This window comes from Radiomyces spectabilis (assembly GCF_025331425.1).
Source record: "Radiomyces spectabilis strain NRRL 2753 chromosome Unknown BYT42scaffold_8, whole genome shotgun sequence".
Taxonomy (NCBI): Eukaryota; Fungi; Mucoromycota; class Mucoromycetes; order Mucorales; family Radiomycetaceae; genus Radiomyces; species Radiomyces spectabilis.
Window position 1 is genome coordinate 777,369 of NW_026251933.1, and position 15,675 is coordinate 793,043.

Genomic DNA, 15,675 nt, shown 5'->3' on the forward strand with positions numbered 1-15,675 from the left:
TCTTTCTTTAGTATCCTATCCTTTTGTTTTTAGGGTTCAGCTGGTTTTTTTTTTGTTTTTTTATTCTTTTTCTGTTATTGCACGTCATCTCGAACTGTTTGGCTGCTTCGACGCTATAAGTTTGTTTTGTATGCCCATTTCCAGCGACGTACTGTCCAAGTTGATCGAGTCGATTCCTTTTTCTTGATCCTCCTTTCCATTTTCACCATCTATGCGGCAAACGAGAAGTACGGCAGCTCATTCGCCCAATGCCCGTCATCCAAAAACACGATCGTCTGCGAGGAACTCGAAACCACCACCCACACCCAAAAAACCAGCTCGAAAACCATCCAATACAACACAGTGAGTCCAATGGTCCCACCTTTTGTCGAGATAGCAACCCGAACTCCCGTTCGTCTCACCCCGTTTTGAATATATAGAACCTCCAATTCTCAGTTCACCGTGCGACGATCCCAACGACATAAATCCTCTCCTTCGCCAAAACCAGTAGCTACGGTTATCAAAAAAGTAGGATCATCCAACATACATCGAAAAAAAAAGGAACCAGCATTGACCCCACCCCTCAATCCGTAGAACAATGACTATTGTGACACTTGCGGAGGCACCGGTCGATTTATCTGCTGCGACGCGTGCCCCAAAGCTTTTCATTTTTCTTGCGTTGAACCTCCCATGGAAGCCGACCAAGTGGCCGAAATGAAAGATCCGTGGTTTTGTAACGAATGTTTACACCGACAATCCAATGTAAGCCCTTTTGTCTTTTATTCCCTCCAATCTCTATTTGTGCTCATCCAGAAACATTGGCCAGCAATCTATTTCCGCCCCGCAAGGTCTTTTTCATTGTCTGTTTGAAGATTTGGAGACAAAGAATCCCAAAGCATTTCAATTACCATTCCACATTCGCAATTTCTTCGAAGGAGGTACAACATAAATTTTGACCAAAATGATGACGGTTCATCAGACTTACAAGTAATGTTTTCTCTTGCAGTCTCCATCAACAAGCTCGGCGGGTATGTCGACAACACCATCGTAAAGCCAGTAAAGTACAAGTACGTTTTTCAAAAGGCCATAGCGGTCATGTCCGGAGAAGCTAATGCATTGACGAAATATCATCAGGAACGGGCAACCATTACTACCTGATTATCATCAATTGAAAGATCAACATGGCAATTTCATATTGTGCTATGCTTGTCGAAAAACCGCGCTGGAGAAACCCATCATCGCATGTGATTATTGTCCTTTGTATTGGCACATGGATTGCTTGAACCCGCCTATGCCCGCCCCGCCCAATATTGCCAAGAAATGGATGTGCCCAAATCATGTAGAGCATGCCTTGGTAAGTATTTTCAAAAATACCTTGTCTCACTTGTTGACAGTGTTCTAACGGCATCTTTGCTATTATAGCCCCGTCGACGAAAACGAAAACGTCCGCGGACCGTCGAATGCACGTGTGCGCATCACGCTCATGATGGCGATATTGATATCATTGATGGTAGCGACAATGAAGAAGACGGGTCTCGGGCGACGCGTGACGTACCTGGACATGGGGTGGGTGCAGGGATCGAAGATCAAACGTGGAAATACGGTGGCACGGTGTATCGCTTGCCGGCCAAAGCCATTAAATTAAATTTTTTGGATTATGCGAGAAGGTAGGACAAACCACGGCTCATTGTTTACATTCGGTGCAACCTTCTAACCCAATGTATGGCTTTCTCCAGGTTACGCCAACCGTGTTCTTCTCGATCATCCTCTTCTCCAAGCACGACTCTTGAAGTGGCGACCCCGTCTTCGCCCACCTCCATCTATCACCATCAAACCCTTCCCTCCCCGCTCACCTCCAATGACTCGCAATACAAAACCTCCCCCATGCCATATCCAGTGACGGTCGAAACACAACAAGTAAGCTTTTTATACGCCTCTGTGACGGATAAAAAAAAAAAAAAAGGTCTGACCAGTGAATTTCTTGTAGTGGTTGGAAGGACTGGCTTCATTTCAAGCCAGCAATGAAGATGTACATTCGATTTCCAAAGAACAGCAACAAGACCGTTTGCGCATGCTTATTGCAGCGGTGAATGTAAGTCGATGCGTCCAACTTTTGGTTAGGCTGTATGACTTAAAGACACTCGCTTTTTTATCCAGGACAATACCGAGTCTTCCTTGAAAGATCAGAAGCATGGGTCTCAAGACCGGCTCATTCCGGTATCGGAACATCGGTACCAAAAGTTTCTCGCCTTTGAACGATTGCTCGAAATGAAAGGCGAAGACGCCGTCACAAAGATGTTAATGCAAGATCGCTGATCGTCAACACTCACACCTTCATCCATACGCTTACCGTATCCAATCCCCGTTTGCCATTTTATTATTTTCTTTTAATTTACTACATTATCTTGTTTATGTTGCATTCTGTATTTTACATGTAATTTGATTTCATTCATTCTTTACTTAAAGTTACTTTTTTTCATCCATTCTCTTTTCGTCTACATGCACCATCACCCACTAGTAAACGAATGTTCTACGCTAAAGAAAAAACCATCCAGAGTGATATGCGGGAATGAAAATAGTTTATACATAAATATTGTGTGATTAAAAATAAGCTACAGTATGAAGAATGGGATGCGTCTTGTTACGTTCGGTGAACTGTTCAATGATACCGGCCATGTCCGCGTCAATATCCGAAGATGCCTCAATCTAAGATAACAATAAGGAGTTAATGGAGACCGAGAATCGCAGTAACAGTCACAACCAAAAATGCATACCATTTGACACAGCTGAAGAATCGCTCGTCCTCCGAGCAAGGCATCTTCATGATTATCCTTGATTTCGACATTGATAACGTGAGTGCTGGTGTTGTAGTTTTGACCTCGATTCAGCAAGTCTAATTTTCAAGGCATTGAGTTACTACAAACCTCACTGATTGATGATGTCGTTCCCTACCTTCAACTACAGCATCAAAACAGCGCTCTTCGCAAGTGATAATCACATCATACATGTCCAGATTCTCGTGCCATCGTTGTGGTGCTTGTTTAACTTTACGATTCCGATCCAGCATGGTTAACAGACCATTTTGTGTATACAACTGTTCGTTTTTGGCTTTTAACTCTTGATAAACGTCCTCGTATGGAGTGCCGAAAGGATATATGTTGGGTTGTGTAATACTTGGTCCTGGTAATCGTACCATGGTGCCAGTGCCGTACGACGAGACATCAAATCCCTTCTTACTATGATCACCTACACGCATTAGTCACCTTTATTGCAAAAAGAAACATGAAGTTTTGAAAATACCTAAGCACATTATGTGCCTCCATGGAGCGATTCTGATTACTGGCACATATCACTGCGTATTTCGCCATGGAGAGGAACGAGACAGAAAGGGGCGTTGGAAAGAGTGAGTTGAATGGTACAGCAATTTTTTCCCTTTCCATTGGCGGACTTGAAACCTCGATTTCACATTATTCATTTGCGAAATGTTTTCAAAAAAAGTTGGACCAACATATATGCAAAAATTTTAGCCCAAAATTATTTGCAAAAAGGCAGATTTCGAACGTCCTGCAAAACTGCTGTATGATCAAGGCAACAACCGTGGAAGAAGTTAAGTTGTATATGAAGAAATGGCCGAAAATACATGGAAACAAGCACAGCATGGAAGTGAGCAAAAGTGATGATGAAAATATTGACTGGGGCGGCATTTGAAATCGTTGGGCGGACGACGCTCAAGGAGAGACGAGGCGTTTTGACCACTCGTTTCTCTTTGACTTTTTATCCATCATGTCGTTTTCTAAGCAACCCAAAACCCCCGCCGAATTCCAAGAGTTGCTGGCTTCTACTCAGAAGCTTATTGTCGTTGACTTTTATGCCGATTGGTGGTAAGTGCAAAATCAGACTAAGGTCAAGAGAAAACCCATACTCAAAATCAATGACGCGCGGTCTATCCTGTATAGCGGTCCCTGCCGAGTGATTGCACCTTTCATTACCCAATTGGCTTCAAAATATCCTGATGTCATGTTTATCAAGGTATTGTTTGCTCTCGTCGTTTTTTGGCATATACCTGTTTCGTGAATGCCTGATTAACGTGAGGTCTCTTTCACCGTAGATCAATACCGACCAAGCAAGGGTAGGTCGAGCATCGTTCAAAGTATAGACTGAGCAAGAACCTGACGTTGTGGAGTTGATGTAGGAAGTGGCCAGCCAATGCGGAATTTCTGCCATGTAAGCCATGAATGAGATGGAGGGTTGGAGGGATGGAAACAGAACACAAAAAAATGACAAAGTGTCGGGCGAACCTGTAGGCCCACCTTCCAGTTTTACTTGCGCGGCAACAAGATTGACGAAATGAAGGGAGCTAATCCTCCCCAGCTGGAGCAACTCGTCAAGAAACACAGTGGATCAACTGAATCATCCTCCAGTGGCAGCGGTAGTGGCAGCAATACTACTTTTGCTGCTGCTCCTGGACACGTAAGATGTTTGTCAAACGGAGTAGAAGAATCCATGTCAACTTACCGAGGCGTCTGCTGCTTGATATTTAGAGTGACTTGACGGAATACATCACCCCCAATCAAATGGATGCCTTGAATCAGCAAGAAGAGCATGGCGTCAGAAATATCTTTAAAGCGGACGAATCGTATTTGGAAAGTGATGTCGATGAGCAGCTGATTATCAGTATCCCTTTCAATCAACGTAAGAGAAAAACAGGATGGATAGGATTTGTCGGTTCCTGAGAATACGTGACTGAAAAACGTACTTCTGCGTGAATAGCTGTCAAGTTGCACTCGTTGAAGATCAAGGTGGCGAACAAAAGTAGGTTTTCAATGGGACGAGAGAGTTGTGCTGTTTACTAATGCGTGATGTTTGGGGTATAGACCAAGCGCCCAAGACGATCAAATTGTACGCTAATCGTCAAAATCTTGGTTTTGAGGATACCGATACAATCAAAGAGACTCAAACTCTGGAATTACAACCCAAAGATTTTGAAGACGATGCTATTATTAACTTGAGATTCGTCAAATTCCAAAACATCACAAACTTGGTGGTAAGCACTTATTTTCATTCGAGCACAGCTGAACCAAATTGACTGATCCTTTTTCGGTCTACTCTAGTTATTCATTGCTGACAACCAAGAAGATGAGGAAACCACTCAGATTCAGCAACTCATTTTGATCGGATCTCCCGTCGAGGCTACCAACATGAAAGATTTGAAGAAAGTAGGCGAAGAATAAACCCAATAGACACCTTTTCTGTCTTTTGAGTTCGTTAGAGTCGGAATATGAAAGAAAGAGCTAAGGCATGTGACAATGATTCATCCTATGCGTACACTCATCCGCAGCCCAAAGGATGATTTGTTGAAAAAGAGTAAATATTGGTGTGTGTGTGTGTGTGTGTGAGTGAGTGAGTGATTTAATATATGTATAAGTAGTAGAGGGGCGAGTTTTACTGTACAATCACATTAGCGCAAGAAAAAAAAGTTGATAGGGGTCCTATGTCTAAAACATGTTGGGAGGACGATCCATGGCGGGAATACGAGGAAAGACACCGAGATACTGTAAAATGAAAAAAAAAACCAGTTAACCAAAAAAGAGCCACCGAAATGATTCCAATAAAAAGTTTTACTTACCAACACGGCCCAGCCGAGAAGACCAAAGAAACAGCCTGACAGGAGTTCAAAATGACCATGGAAATATACACCGGTCATGATGAGCATCCACCACCACAAGGCTACCAGACCCAATACCCCTACGACGGCTTTCCAAGCGGTGGGATCTCGTTGTTTCAAGGTGGACAGCGGTCGTGCATCGTAAAACAGCCAGCGTACTTCTTCGAGCAAAAACAGACTAGCATGGATCAGCATGACGCAATGACCCGACACATCATGACCACCGCCCCATTGACCGCCCAGTTTGCGACATGCGGTTTGCTGAAATACGTTTTCAAAAACACTAATGTCTGCTTCTTCAGCAATCGCCGAACATTTGCCTCCGGTGGCCACAAACACACGATCGATGAAGCTCGGGCCCAATAACCATTGCGTCAGAATGTACCAGTAAACGGTGGCCACGGCATAGCGAAGACAACCTTGCATTAAACGTTGCTTATCCTGCAAGCGCTTGGACAGGACAAGCAATAGATAGGCAAAATAGACCACGGTAACCCAAAACCATCCAATCTTGACGAAGCCTACGTTGAGGATATTCCGTTTGTTGCTGAAATAGCTGGGGCCTGGTTTGGCAAGGACGGAATACAGAAACGATAAGAAGACGGTTACGGGGTATAAAGCCAACAGTAGCTTTTGATGTGGTAGTAATATACGAGGTCGACCAGGCATCATGTAAAAAAATATAAAAGAAACAAAAGAATTCAAAAGATTTTTTTTTCTTTTTCGAAATAACCATAAATTGCAACGTGTCAATCAATCCATGCAGAAATTCCGCTTCCGGTGAGTGGACTGTTCACCCGGGAACGCCGTTGCTGGGTTTCTTTTTTTTTTTTTCTTGTTTTCTGGGTCCTTAATTTTCTCCATTTCGTTACAAAGCCAAAAGGGCCATGGTGGACATTCAAGTGGATCGCAGTCTTCTACGTCCATTTCAGTTGGTGCGTAGTATCGATTTTGGTTGGCAAGACGAACATTATGTATTCGATGTAACCGCCAATAGTCAATACGCCATCGCTTCGGCATCGGACAACTTGATTCGTTTTTACGATGTTGCCACGCTACAACTCGCCATGACTGGAGCCCTTCACACCAAACGCATCTCCAAGATCAAAGTGTACAATGACCAATACCTTTTCTCGGCTTCCGAAGACGGAAGGCTCGCACGTTGGGACTTGAGAGTAGGAGCCCAACCAGTACAAACTTTTGCATGTAAGGCAAAACCGTAATTCTTCTTTACACGAGAACACCCTGTGGACGCCACTCACCACCGTAACAACCCACCTTTGATAGACAATGCGCCTCTTACCGCATTTGATATTAATTGCAACGATACCATGGCCGTCGTCGGCACCGAACTGTTGACTGAGAGACATCAAGCAGAAATTGCTTTCTTTGATACGCGCCAATCTTCCCTTTTACACACATTTGTGGATTCACACAGCGACGATGTTACCGAAGTGAGTTCCATATACGGTTTTGTTAGCATTTCGATTCGACGTGCTCACGCGTTTTTGTTTTAATATAGATTCAATGTCATCCTACCATCCCTTCGCAGTTTGTTTCGTGTTCGACGGACGGACTAGTCAATAACTACGATGTAACGGATTTCGACGAAGAAGAGGCTTTGATCTCCGTAGTGAATTCAGGCTCTTCGGTCAACAAAGCAGGCTACTTTGGTCCAAACGCCGAATATCTCTACTGCCTCACCCACATTGAAACTTTTTCACTACACACTTTGGAGGTTTGTTGCAAGCGACCCAAACTTCGTTTCATCGTCTGATTAGCTCATTCTCGTACCTGTCATCTTATCTTAGGGCGACCTGATTTGCGATTATGGTGATGTTCGAGAAATTGGAGTGACCAATGTGAACTATGCGATAGATTGTAGTTATGATGCCGACGCGCAGCGGTTTTACCTGATGACAGGATCACTTACGTAAGTTGGAAAGCATGACCAAAAAAAAAAAAAAAAAAAAAAAAAAAAAAAACCAACCCGCGGATCGGATCAGAAAAATGCTTAAACTCTTTTTCTTATCGGTTGTTGACAGAGGCCAAGTCCAGCTGTTCCATGTGAATATTGGTCAGCTTCAGTTATGCCAGACCTTGGAAGGTGCTCATTCGGATATTGTCCGCTCTCTCTACTGGAATCAACGCACTCAGAGTATCCTATCGGGAGGCGAAGATGGTCGTATGTGCGCCTGGCAAGCTGCACTCTAAAATTTCATTCTTGTTTCTGTACATAAAACCGCATATATTCCACATATTTGATATTTTTTTTATTTCATTTACTGTCTTGAGAGAAAATTGTGACTGACGACATGTCATATTTATTGCTCATTTTTAGGCATGGAGAAATAGATAGGTGAGGAATAACGGTTTTGTTCTTGCTGTTGATTGATTCATGCACTGGCAATGGTACTGCTGTCTTTTGACGGATAGCATATTGGCTTCCCGCTCTTTGGACAGCAATAATCGGCATTGGGATAGAAGCAGCGGTCGGGACATTCGGATGGACAAGGTTCGACGTGACAAGGAACAAAGGTTTGACATGGTTCGCAGAAAGGTTCGCCCAAGAATGGACAACACGGAGGACCATTGTAATGACACGAGTATTGGCACTCCGAAGGACTGCATATCCGTAGGTGTGAGTGTCAAGATGATCCATGCAGCTGTCTACCTATCCAATGGATGGCTGACTTACCAAGGAAGCGCTTTAACGCGGCAACGAACACGGTGACAATCATTGGATACACATCGAGGAATGCCGGCCTGATAACACCCGCCACTGTGCGGATACACACAACGTTGACCCAGTGGACATTCGGGGCATGCATAAGTGAAATCAGGACAAGCATTTCCATCTTGAAATGAATCGTGCCGTGATCAAGGTCACTCTTTGAATAGACAGTTCTATAGAAACGCACATATCCACATGATAAATTACCTTGATAACTCAAAAGAGGGGTCATGGTCGCTGCAGCATTGCTTATCCACAGCAATAGAAGAAGCTCGACAAGGTGGGCTGAAAGCAGGATCATCAGGGCAATGGTATATTTGATGAAGGGAAAAAAGGTAACAGTGAAAGGAAGAAAAGGAAAGTAAGCGAACAAAACAAAATCGGTGCTGATTATTATGCATGATACGTCGAATGAGATAGTCGGATTTCCTTTTTTCGTTTCATCAAAGAATGCTACAAAAAAAGTTACTGTTCCGACCGTGCTCATCGTTCGTTCTTGTACAGCATTTGTGATTGGAAGTTCTGATATGTCAACTCATCTTATGGAACCGTATCTTCCAAATCAATGTGCACTGATAGGAATCATGATGAGAAAAGGATGCTTTATCAATATTAATGCATGGTGGCTAATGATGGGAAAAAAAAAGGACAATATGAATTAGTATGATATGTGTAAGGGAAAAAGGCAGGGAGAGACATAATAAAAAAAAGGATTAATGCTCATGATGAGCTTAAATACAATAGTTGTTGTGTGTAAATTGGATCCAACGATCCCTTTATGCCAGTGTCTTTGAGACGAATCTTGCCAATTCCTTGGCATCGACCATCTTTAGCAACTTTTGCTCTATATGTAAATCCAATTCCTACAGATACAAATGGTTCCCGATGAGTCTTTCAATCAAAGCACGGCAAACAAAAAAGTGACATGGAGTCATATGTTGTGTGCTGTATCTTAATCGTTCAGGAGGTCATGGATGAAATATACTTACAGCTACCACATCTCTGGCAGTTGGTCGATTTTCAACGTTCTCCTCAAGTAACCAGGCGACAAGTCCCGTGCAATAAATGGAAGGATAGCTGTAGGTGAACGTTGGACTGGAATCTTCGAGAATTTTAATAAACACGTCTTCGTCTCTCTTTACAGCGTAATGAGGAGGAACACGATCCATCATTTCAATTAGAGTAATGCCTAGGGACCACAGATCGACTTTTTCATTGTAAGCTTCTTGCCGGATTACTTCCGGCGCCATCCACTAGAAAAAATGTAAAAGGTAAATATGCTTTTTCTTTTATAAAAAGGTACGGATGATGGAGTTTACCTTTGCAGTGCCTAATCGTTCTCGATTGGTATGTTTCATGCTCGTAGCAAGGCCAAAATCGGCTAAAACGAAAAAAAAAAGAGTGGCACAAACGCATGAGAAATCCATCAGATTGATGCATTGATTCTAATATAACTACAGAATGAGTTCTTTCTATCGTAACTTACCAAGTTTAATTTCGCCATTGTTGCCAATTAACAAATTTTCGCACTTTACGTCACGATGAATGAACCCTCGGTTGTGAAGATATATTAATCCATTCAATGTCTAGAAAAGAAAAAAAAAAGTACCATGACAACATTAAACCATCATGTAAACACCGACTTTTTCCCAAAGAATTCAGTGTATTTTGTTTTACCTCTCGCACAATATAAATAGCATATTGTTCGGGTAAATTTCGACGGCAAAGAACCGCAAACACGCTGCAAAGCATAAGATCCATGGCCATCCAAACTTCATTTTGAAACACGATAGCTTCCCTCAATTTAATAAGGTTGGTGTGACCGCTGGCCATAATTCGAAGTTCGCGGACAATGGCGGCTCGGTATTCACGATCGTCGTCCAATTTGCACCGTTTCAAGGCAAGTCGAATATCGTGATGTCCACGTACCGTGACCTGAACTACCGCACCATTCACCCCGGTGCCGACTTCTTTGGATCCCATGTAACGGCTTTTGGGATTGGTATTGTTCAACAATTGAATCTTTGGAATCGCTTTTTTGAGTCGTTTTTCAAATGAACTTTCCAAGGGCTTATTTAATGGTGCCAAAGGAGGTGGGGTCCAATGAGCTGTTGCACACGCAGGATACCATGGTGGCTACAGAGAAAAAGAAAACAAGAGTGGAAACTGGAATCAGTAGGGTGGACTCCGGTTAGGGTTGCCAGTATAATATTTTTTTTTTAGAAAAAAAAAGCAAGGGAACAGTGGTTTCATGCGCATTACGTGATTGCCGATCTTCACGCTTAACTCTGCAACCCTTGCTTTCTTATTTTTAGGATGGAGCAAGAGAGGGGAAAAAAGAACCCTGACTTACCCGTGTAGGACCGGCTTGCAAAGGTTTGCTTTTCTTCGGTCGATGTTGTTCCACAGGCTTTAATTGCAAGTAAGCGTTGCCAAGAATGTTTGGAATTTCGCAGTGGCCAGGTGAGCGCCAAATCGTCTGATTATGCAAAAAAAAATAAAAAAATAAGGATGGTATTTCGTGAATACTGCCGTTTTTAGTAATGGGTAGTCGAATGCTATCGTCATACGGATCATCCGATGGAAGACGGTGCTTACTTTTTCTGCATGATGAATCGATGAGATCGGCTTTTTGGTGCCTGTAATCGACCCAAGTGAACAACGTTTGACGTGTGATGGGAATGATTTTGGCGTATGCTTGGTGGTATCGGATTGCGACTGGGTTGTCTTGTGATTCAGTGACTTTGAACATTTGGTGTTCACTGGATGTGGTGGTGATGACGACAGTCGACTTTTAATGGGTCGCCTAGATATCGATTCACAACTTGACATGGTCATCTGCTGGATCACTTAAATAAAATTGTATTAACTGGAGGAAAGCAACGTCGACGGATGGTCAGGTATTCGTTTGGAGCGTTGAATTTATTTCTGTCGTACGGGTTTTTACACGGTTTAAAAAAGTCGGGAAAGAGGACAAGAGCAGAGAAGAATGAAACAAAAAGGATAACGGTACGATTGAATTGAAAGTATATAAAAAAAAAGCAAGAACAATAAAAAAAAAGAGGAAGAGAGGAATCAAAGAGAGAGGATGAAGAGAAAAAAGAAAAAAAAGTAAATATGGTGCTGTTGCAGAAATAGATGATCTGAGAAAAGGAGTGGATATTTTTTTTTTTTTTGTACATCGTAAGAGAGAAAGAGTGAAAAGAGTGAATTATAAAAGGATAAGATAAATGATAATAGGGGCACTTTTTTTGCTGAATGGGTTCCCAGAGAGACAAGGACATTCACATCACACCCAGCCTGTTCTTTTTAAGAAGGTGTGACCAGATTATTACATCTTCTTTCCCTTTTCCTTTTTGTTGGCCCCCTTCAGACTCCCGTGACCCCACCTATTCAACGTCCTTGTGTCTTTTTTTTTTTTTTTTTTTTGGGTTGGATATATGCAAGTCTTTCTTGTGGTAGTTTCTGAATATCTTGTCTTTTCCTTTTTTTTTTTACCCTCCCCTGGGTCTCCTTTCCCAAAGAGACAGAAGGGTGGTTTCCTTGTTTGGGTGGTTTCATATTCCGCATATTCTACGCTCACGGCTTAGCGAGGGTATTCTGTCGTTTAGCAAGCACACTTCGTAGTCGAAGTGTGGATCCAGGGCCGCGTTGCTGGTTTGATTTGGCGGTGGTCGATTTCTTGGCCACAGTGGTCATAGTTGAGTCATGTTGGATAGAAGAAGAAACGGGTGTGGGGATGGAGGAGATGTGCTCTTTAGGTTTGGTGATTGTACTTGTGGGAGGTTTGATCGTGGTGGGACTGGGTTTATGGGCGGTTATGGAGGTCGTTCTTACTCGTGGTCCTGTCGGGTTCGTGGCAATCACCTTGGCCGGACTTGGCCGTGCACCGACGGAGTGACGGTACAATTTCTTGTTATGGCTACCGGCTAACATACTTGTACGAGGGGAGGCGGTTTGAGACGGTGGCGGTGGGATCAACGAAATGTCCGACTGAATTGATGGTGATCGACTGTGCGAAGGACGATGCGTAGCAGTAGTGCGTGTAGACGAAGCGGTCGATTCGTTCGATCGTGATGATAGACTCGGTTTCATACCGTGACTGGAGGAAGAAATGGAAGGGGATCGTCTAACATGACTGTCATACGAAAGACGCGAAGGATGGACAGGTAACTGATCCATTTGGCAAGCATGATCAATCATGGGTGAATTGAAAAATTTGGAGAGACAAAAAGGCACTTACGTTCTTGGCTAAAAGCTCGTCTTCTCGATTAAGGGTGGCAATAATATCCTGACCATCGATCAACATGGGTGCATTTCTTGCATAAGTTTTCCACAATGCTTCGCCTTCTCTTATCTTTGCCCCAAGCTAGATGAATGATAAAATGTTACGTGAGCGGAAATGTGTGATATTCAATTGATGTTCGCCAACCTACCATTTTGACTTCTTCCAAGATGTTGCGTCTTCTAGCACTTTTAAGTAGAATGGTTCTTCTCTTAAAGTTGCTTTTAGCCGATAACGAAATGGTTTTCGCAATGTCTAGATCCACATAGGCTTTTTGCAACGCCTGGACATCATCTGTTGAAAATGAGGATTAATATCCGCATGACCCATTATTCTGCGGTGGCGTTTTTTTCTTTTTCCTTCTTTTGGGTAAGTTCAATGACGGGAAACTTACTGATATTGCCAATGCTTTCAAAGAATTTTCCAGAATCGAGTTCCAAATGACGCAGCAACTCATTGAGTTTACGTAGAATAGGTTTGCTGTCAGGCTTGTATCGGATTTTCGATTGGAACTTGGAGTGGGTTGGCTATTGGGAACCAATCATAGTTTGAGTGGTTCGATCGACGCATTGGGATCAAAATAGAAACTGTATTTATTTACCTGGCGCGGTTCTGGATCGATACCACTGTTGCTCGTTCCCGCAGAAGGTCGTCGCAAAACGTACCTACGCTGCGCACTCCATGCATCGCTTTCGGCTGCATAAAGACTGTTGGCCGACTTGATGGCCGAGTGCAAACTGGCTTCGGCATTCAGCAACAAGGCTTGACGGTCCTGAGTTTCGTCTGTAATGCCCATTTCTTTTAACATGTTCTCAATTTGCACGGTAGATTCCTCTACATTGACAATGACCTGATTGGTCATGTCTAATTGAGCAAGCAGTTCATTCAGTTCGGCTGTTTTCAGTGCCAAAATAGAGCGTAAATTGGCAATCGTTTGTGCTCCCTAATCCATCGAGTTCAGTCAAGATTGAGCAAAAAAAGTGACCAGATGGGTCCATGAGTTGAGGCAATAAAAAAAATAGTACCTCGTCCAGTTTCAACAGCAGTTGGCGAACTGCTTGATCGGCGACGGTATACTGCTGTGATGAAGCGGTGTCTTTCTTGGTTTTCATTGACGACGGAGCATCGGCCAAATGAAGTGAGGAGAGAGATTTGGACATGGTGTTGACATTGTCAGTAGGAAGAAGCGTGGCATTGACGTCCGCGTTGGTCATGACGAGTGGAGTGTGGAAAGTGGGGTGGGCATAAAATAAAAAAAGGCCGATTCTTTCAAACCAACCAGAAGAGCACAAACAAACCGTGTATCATCCCCGTCATCCGACTTTATTTTTTATTATTTTTGTTTTTTTATTGCGTTCTGTGTAACCGTACATCTCACACCACACTATCTTGCAGAAAGAAAGAAAATAACTGCAACTTGCAAAGCGTAAACAAAATACCCACTTTTTTGCTATATAATATATCCATATTCTCCTTTTCCCAGCCGTTCTATCCAGGCCATGGCAAAGAACAAAGACAAAGACGTCTTTATTTGCTTGTTACGTCTTGGACGGTCTTGGTAGAATCATCCGCGATAAATTGGAGTTACAACCATTTGATGTGATCAAAACGGATCCGCTGCACTGCGTAGCACGATGCCCGGTTATCAGCATTTTTTCATTCTTCTGTCGCTTCTTTGGCCTGTATACAATGCACCTTTCATACCGATGGCTTTTATCCGCACTATGCAGATCCTCACCGATAATGAAAAACAAAATCGCAATGACATGCATGGTTTTGTAAAAATGATCCAATTTTTCACACTTGATAGGAGAACCGGCTATTGGAAACAAGCCATCCGTTGTCTGATTTTTCCTAGTGAGCTTGCCACCAAATGGATCAATGCAACTCTCTAGCATTCAAAGCTTTGCATATGTGAACCAAACGCTTTGCAATTGAAGGAATCACTAATAGCCAGTATAGCATAACAAACGTCAATATGGCAATGCTTCTGTTGTTTGTAAGTACCTCATTCTTGCAACCATTGATTGAATCATCTTCTCTGCAAGCAAGGGCAACTGTCAGGCTCATCGTCTGCATAGGCTTTATATATCCATGATCATCCTTCAAAGACTAATAATTTGAGAATCTCCAGGGTGTGATTCCCTCGTAGAATTGGCATTTGTTATGATCGATTACTTTATCTCACGTGCCTGTTCCATTATATCCACTTCTTTTCTACTAATTCTTATATATAAAACAAGGCTCTTTGCAGAAAGCGTCAGTGAAAGAATAAACTAATTAAGGCATGGGTGCCTGGACTACTCACGAGGGGGTTTGGCACGGATCATGGTGGGCATTGCCGGAGAAAGGGTCCGTGGGTTTGTTATCGTGTACCGAAAATTACGTCAGTCGTTTTTGTGAGGAGGGATGATGAGACGAATGATCGTGGATCGCTGGAAAAACCATGTTGAAATATTTAGAACATGACTTGTGGGGGGCATTTTGTGTTACTTGGTGATGCATCCATAATGCAGAAATAAAACATCCAGGTACAACTGGTCTCAGACGTTAATGATGGGTAAATGAAGCTTTTATGGATCATCGTTTTCATAACAGAAATGTATAGCGATGGACAAAAAATAGCCTCCGATTTCCATTCTAAGCAAAGCATCACTGTACGATTTCATGGCATGGTTTCAAATGTACATTAATTGGAGAAAATAATGACACACGTTCTTGCGGAATGGCTGGTGGCGGGTTCTTTTTTTCTTTATCCATGAACCAAACGCTGGATCATGCAGGCACGTGGCATGATGACATGTGAGCCACCACTTTTGTATCCTGTGATTCATTCGTGGAGTTAATGTGATGGTTGGAAAATACTGCGCTTACGCTTATTGATTCAGACTTGCTCTACCACCGGGCCCCATGTAGACTAGCAGGAAAAAAAATGATGGACCTCTTTTCAAGTTGGAAAACAAACAATTTTAGCAGACTTGAGCATCTATTTCTTCGCTGGCATACCGTGTT

The 15,675-nt window shown here is 42.9% G+C and overlaps 9 protein-coding genes across 9 annotated transcripts; 3 read left to right on the plus strand and 6 right to left on the minus strand.

Annotated features, from left to right (window-relative positions):
• The first annotated feature begins 106 nt into the window (after window positions 1–106).
• Window positions 107–1,842, plus strand: BYT42DRAFT_377549 (uncharacterized protein). Its single transcript, XM_051563291.1, has 8 exons — window positions 107–342; window positions 420–507; window positions 574–741; window positions 806–917; window positions 986–1,046; window positions 1,114–1,333; window positions 1,402–1,545; window positions 1,716–1,842. Exons 1-8 carry the CDS (start codon window positions 212–214, stop codon window positions 1,767–1,769), a joined length of 978 nt encoding a protein of 325 aa, XP_051422307.1. The 5' UTR covers window positions 107–211; the 3' UTR covers window positions 1,770–1,842.
• A 738-nt stretch (window positions 1,843–2,580) lies between these two features.
• On the minus strand, window positions 2,581–3,347 carry BYT42DRAFT_614961 (RNA polymerase II subunit A C-terminal domain phosphatase SSU72; the record flags this gene model as incomplete). Its single annotated transcript, XM_051571911.1, has 4 exons — window positions 2,581–2,685; window positions 2,754–2,872; window positions 2,932–3,215; window positions 3,280–3,347. The coding sequence occupies 4 exons, from the start codon at window positions 3,345–3,347 to the stop codon at window positions 2,581–2,583; spliced, it is 576 nt and encodes a 191-aa protein (XP_051422308.1).
• A 238-nt stretch (window positions 3,348–3,585) lies between these two features.
• Window positions 3,586–5,437, plus strand: BYT42DRAFT_573712 (PITH domain-containing protein). Its single transcript, XM_051568757.1, has 9 exons — window positions 3,586–3,860; window positions 3,936–4,008; window positions 4,088–4,108; window positions 4,172–4,203; window positions 4,284–4,449; window positions 4,521–4,671; window positions 4,750–4,791; window positions 4,854–5,023; window positions 5,091–5,437. The coding sequence occupies exons 1-9, from the start codon at window positions 3,763–3,765 to the stop codon at window positions 5,208–5,210; spliced, it is 873 nt and encodes a 290-aa protein (XP_051422309.1). The 5' UTR covers window positions 3,586–3,762; the 3' UTR covers window positions 5,211–5,437.
• Window positions 5,290–6,393, minus strand: BYT42DRAFT_573717 (inositol phospholipid synthesis and fat-storage-inducing TM-domain-containing protein). The gene is made up of 2 exons (XM_051568758.1): window positions 5,606–6,393; window positions 5,290–5,531 (listed from the first exon to the last, which is right to left on the minus strand). The coding sequence occupies exons 1-2, from the start codon at window positions 6,314–6,316 to the stop codon at window positions 5,475–5,477; spliced, it is 768 nt and encodes a 255-aa protein (XP_051422310.1). The 5' UTR covers window positions 6,317–6,393; the 3' UTR covers window positions 5,290–5,474.
• Window positions 6,394–6,531: 138 nt separating this feature from the next.
• On the plus strand, window positions 6,532–7,858 carry BYT42DRAFT_498728 (WD40-repeat-containing domain protein; the record flags this gene model as incomplete). The annotated part of the gene is made up of 5 exons (XM_051564582.1): window positions 6,532–6,850; window positions 6,932–7,098; window positions 7,167–7,382; window positions 7,456–7,577; window positions 7,690–7,858. The coding sequence occupies 5 exons, from the start codon at window positions 6,532–6,534 to the stop codon at window positions 7,856–7,858; spliced, it is 993 nt and encodes a 330-aa protein (XP_051422311.1).
• Window positions 7,859–8,040: 182 nt separating this feature from the next.
• Window positions 8,041–8,271, minus strand: BYT42DRAFT_498820 (uncharacterized protein; the record flags this gene model as incomplete). Its single annotated transcript, XM_051564589.1, has 1 exon — window positions 8,041–8,271. A coding segment is annotated over one exon (231 nt), but the record flags the coding sequence as incomplete, so codon positions are not given.
• Window positions 8,272–8,973: 702 nt separating this feature from the next.
• Window positions 8,974–10,782, minus strand: BYT42DRAFT_534414 (kinase-like domain-containing protein). Its single transcript, XM_051565454.1, has 5 exons — window positions 10,056–10,782; window positions 9,865–9,964; window positions 9,698–9,759; window positions 9,368–9,631; window positions 8,974–9,241 (listed from the first exon to the last, which is right to left on the minus strand). Exons 1-5 carry the CDS (start codon window positions 10,359–10,361, stop codon window positions 9,155–9,157), a joined length of 819 nt encoding a protein of 272 aa, XP_051422313.1. The 5' UTR covers window positions 10,362–10,782; the 3' UTR covers window positions 8,974–9,154.
• Window positions 10,520–11,426, minus strand: BYT42DRAFT_377824 (uncharacterized protein). Its single transcript, XM_051563292.1, has 3 exons — window positions 10,977–11,426; window positions 10,732–10,857; window positions 10,520–10,674 (listed from the first exon to the last, which is right to left on the minus strand). Exons 1-3 carry the CDS (start codon window positions 11,214–11,216, stop codon window positions 10,570–10,572), a joined length of 471 nt encoding a protein of 156 aa, XP_051422314.1. The 5' UTR covers window positions 11,217–11,426; the 3' UTR covers window positions 10,520–10,569.
• Window positions 11,427–11,957: 531 nt separating this feature from the next.
• Window positions 11,958–13,877, minus strand: BYT42DRAFT_546901 (uncharacterized protein; the record flags this gene model as incomplete). Its single annotated transcript, XM_051565917.1, has 6 exons — window positions 11,958–12,551; window positions 12,622–12,747; window positions 12,815–12,957; window positions 13,058–13,190; window positions 13,265–13,606; window positions 13,689–13,877. The coding sequence occupies 6 exons, from the start codon at window positions 13,875–13,877 to the stop codon at window positions 11,958–11,960; spliced, it is 1,527 nt and encodes a 508-aa protein (XP_051422315.1).
• Between the last annotated feature and the right edge of the window lie 1,798 nt (window positions 13,878–15,675).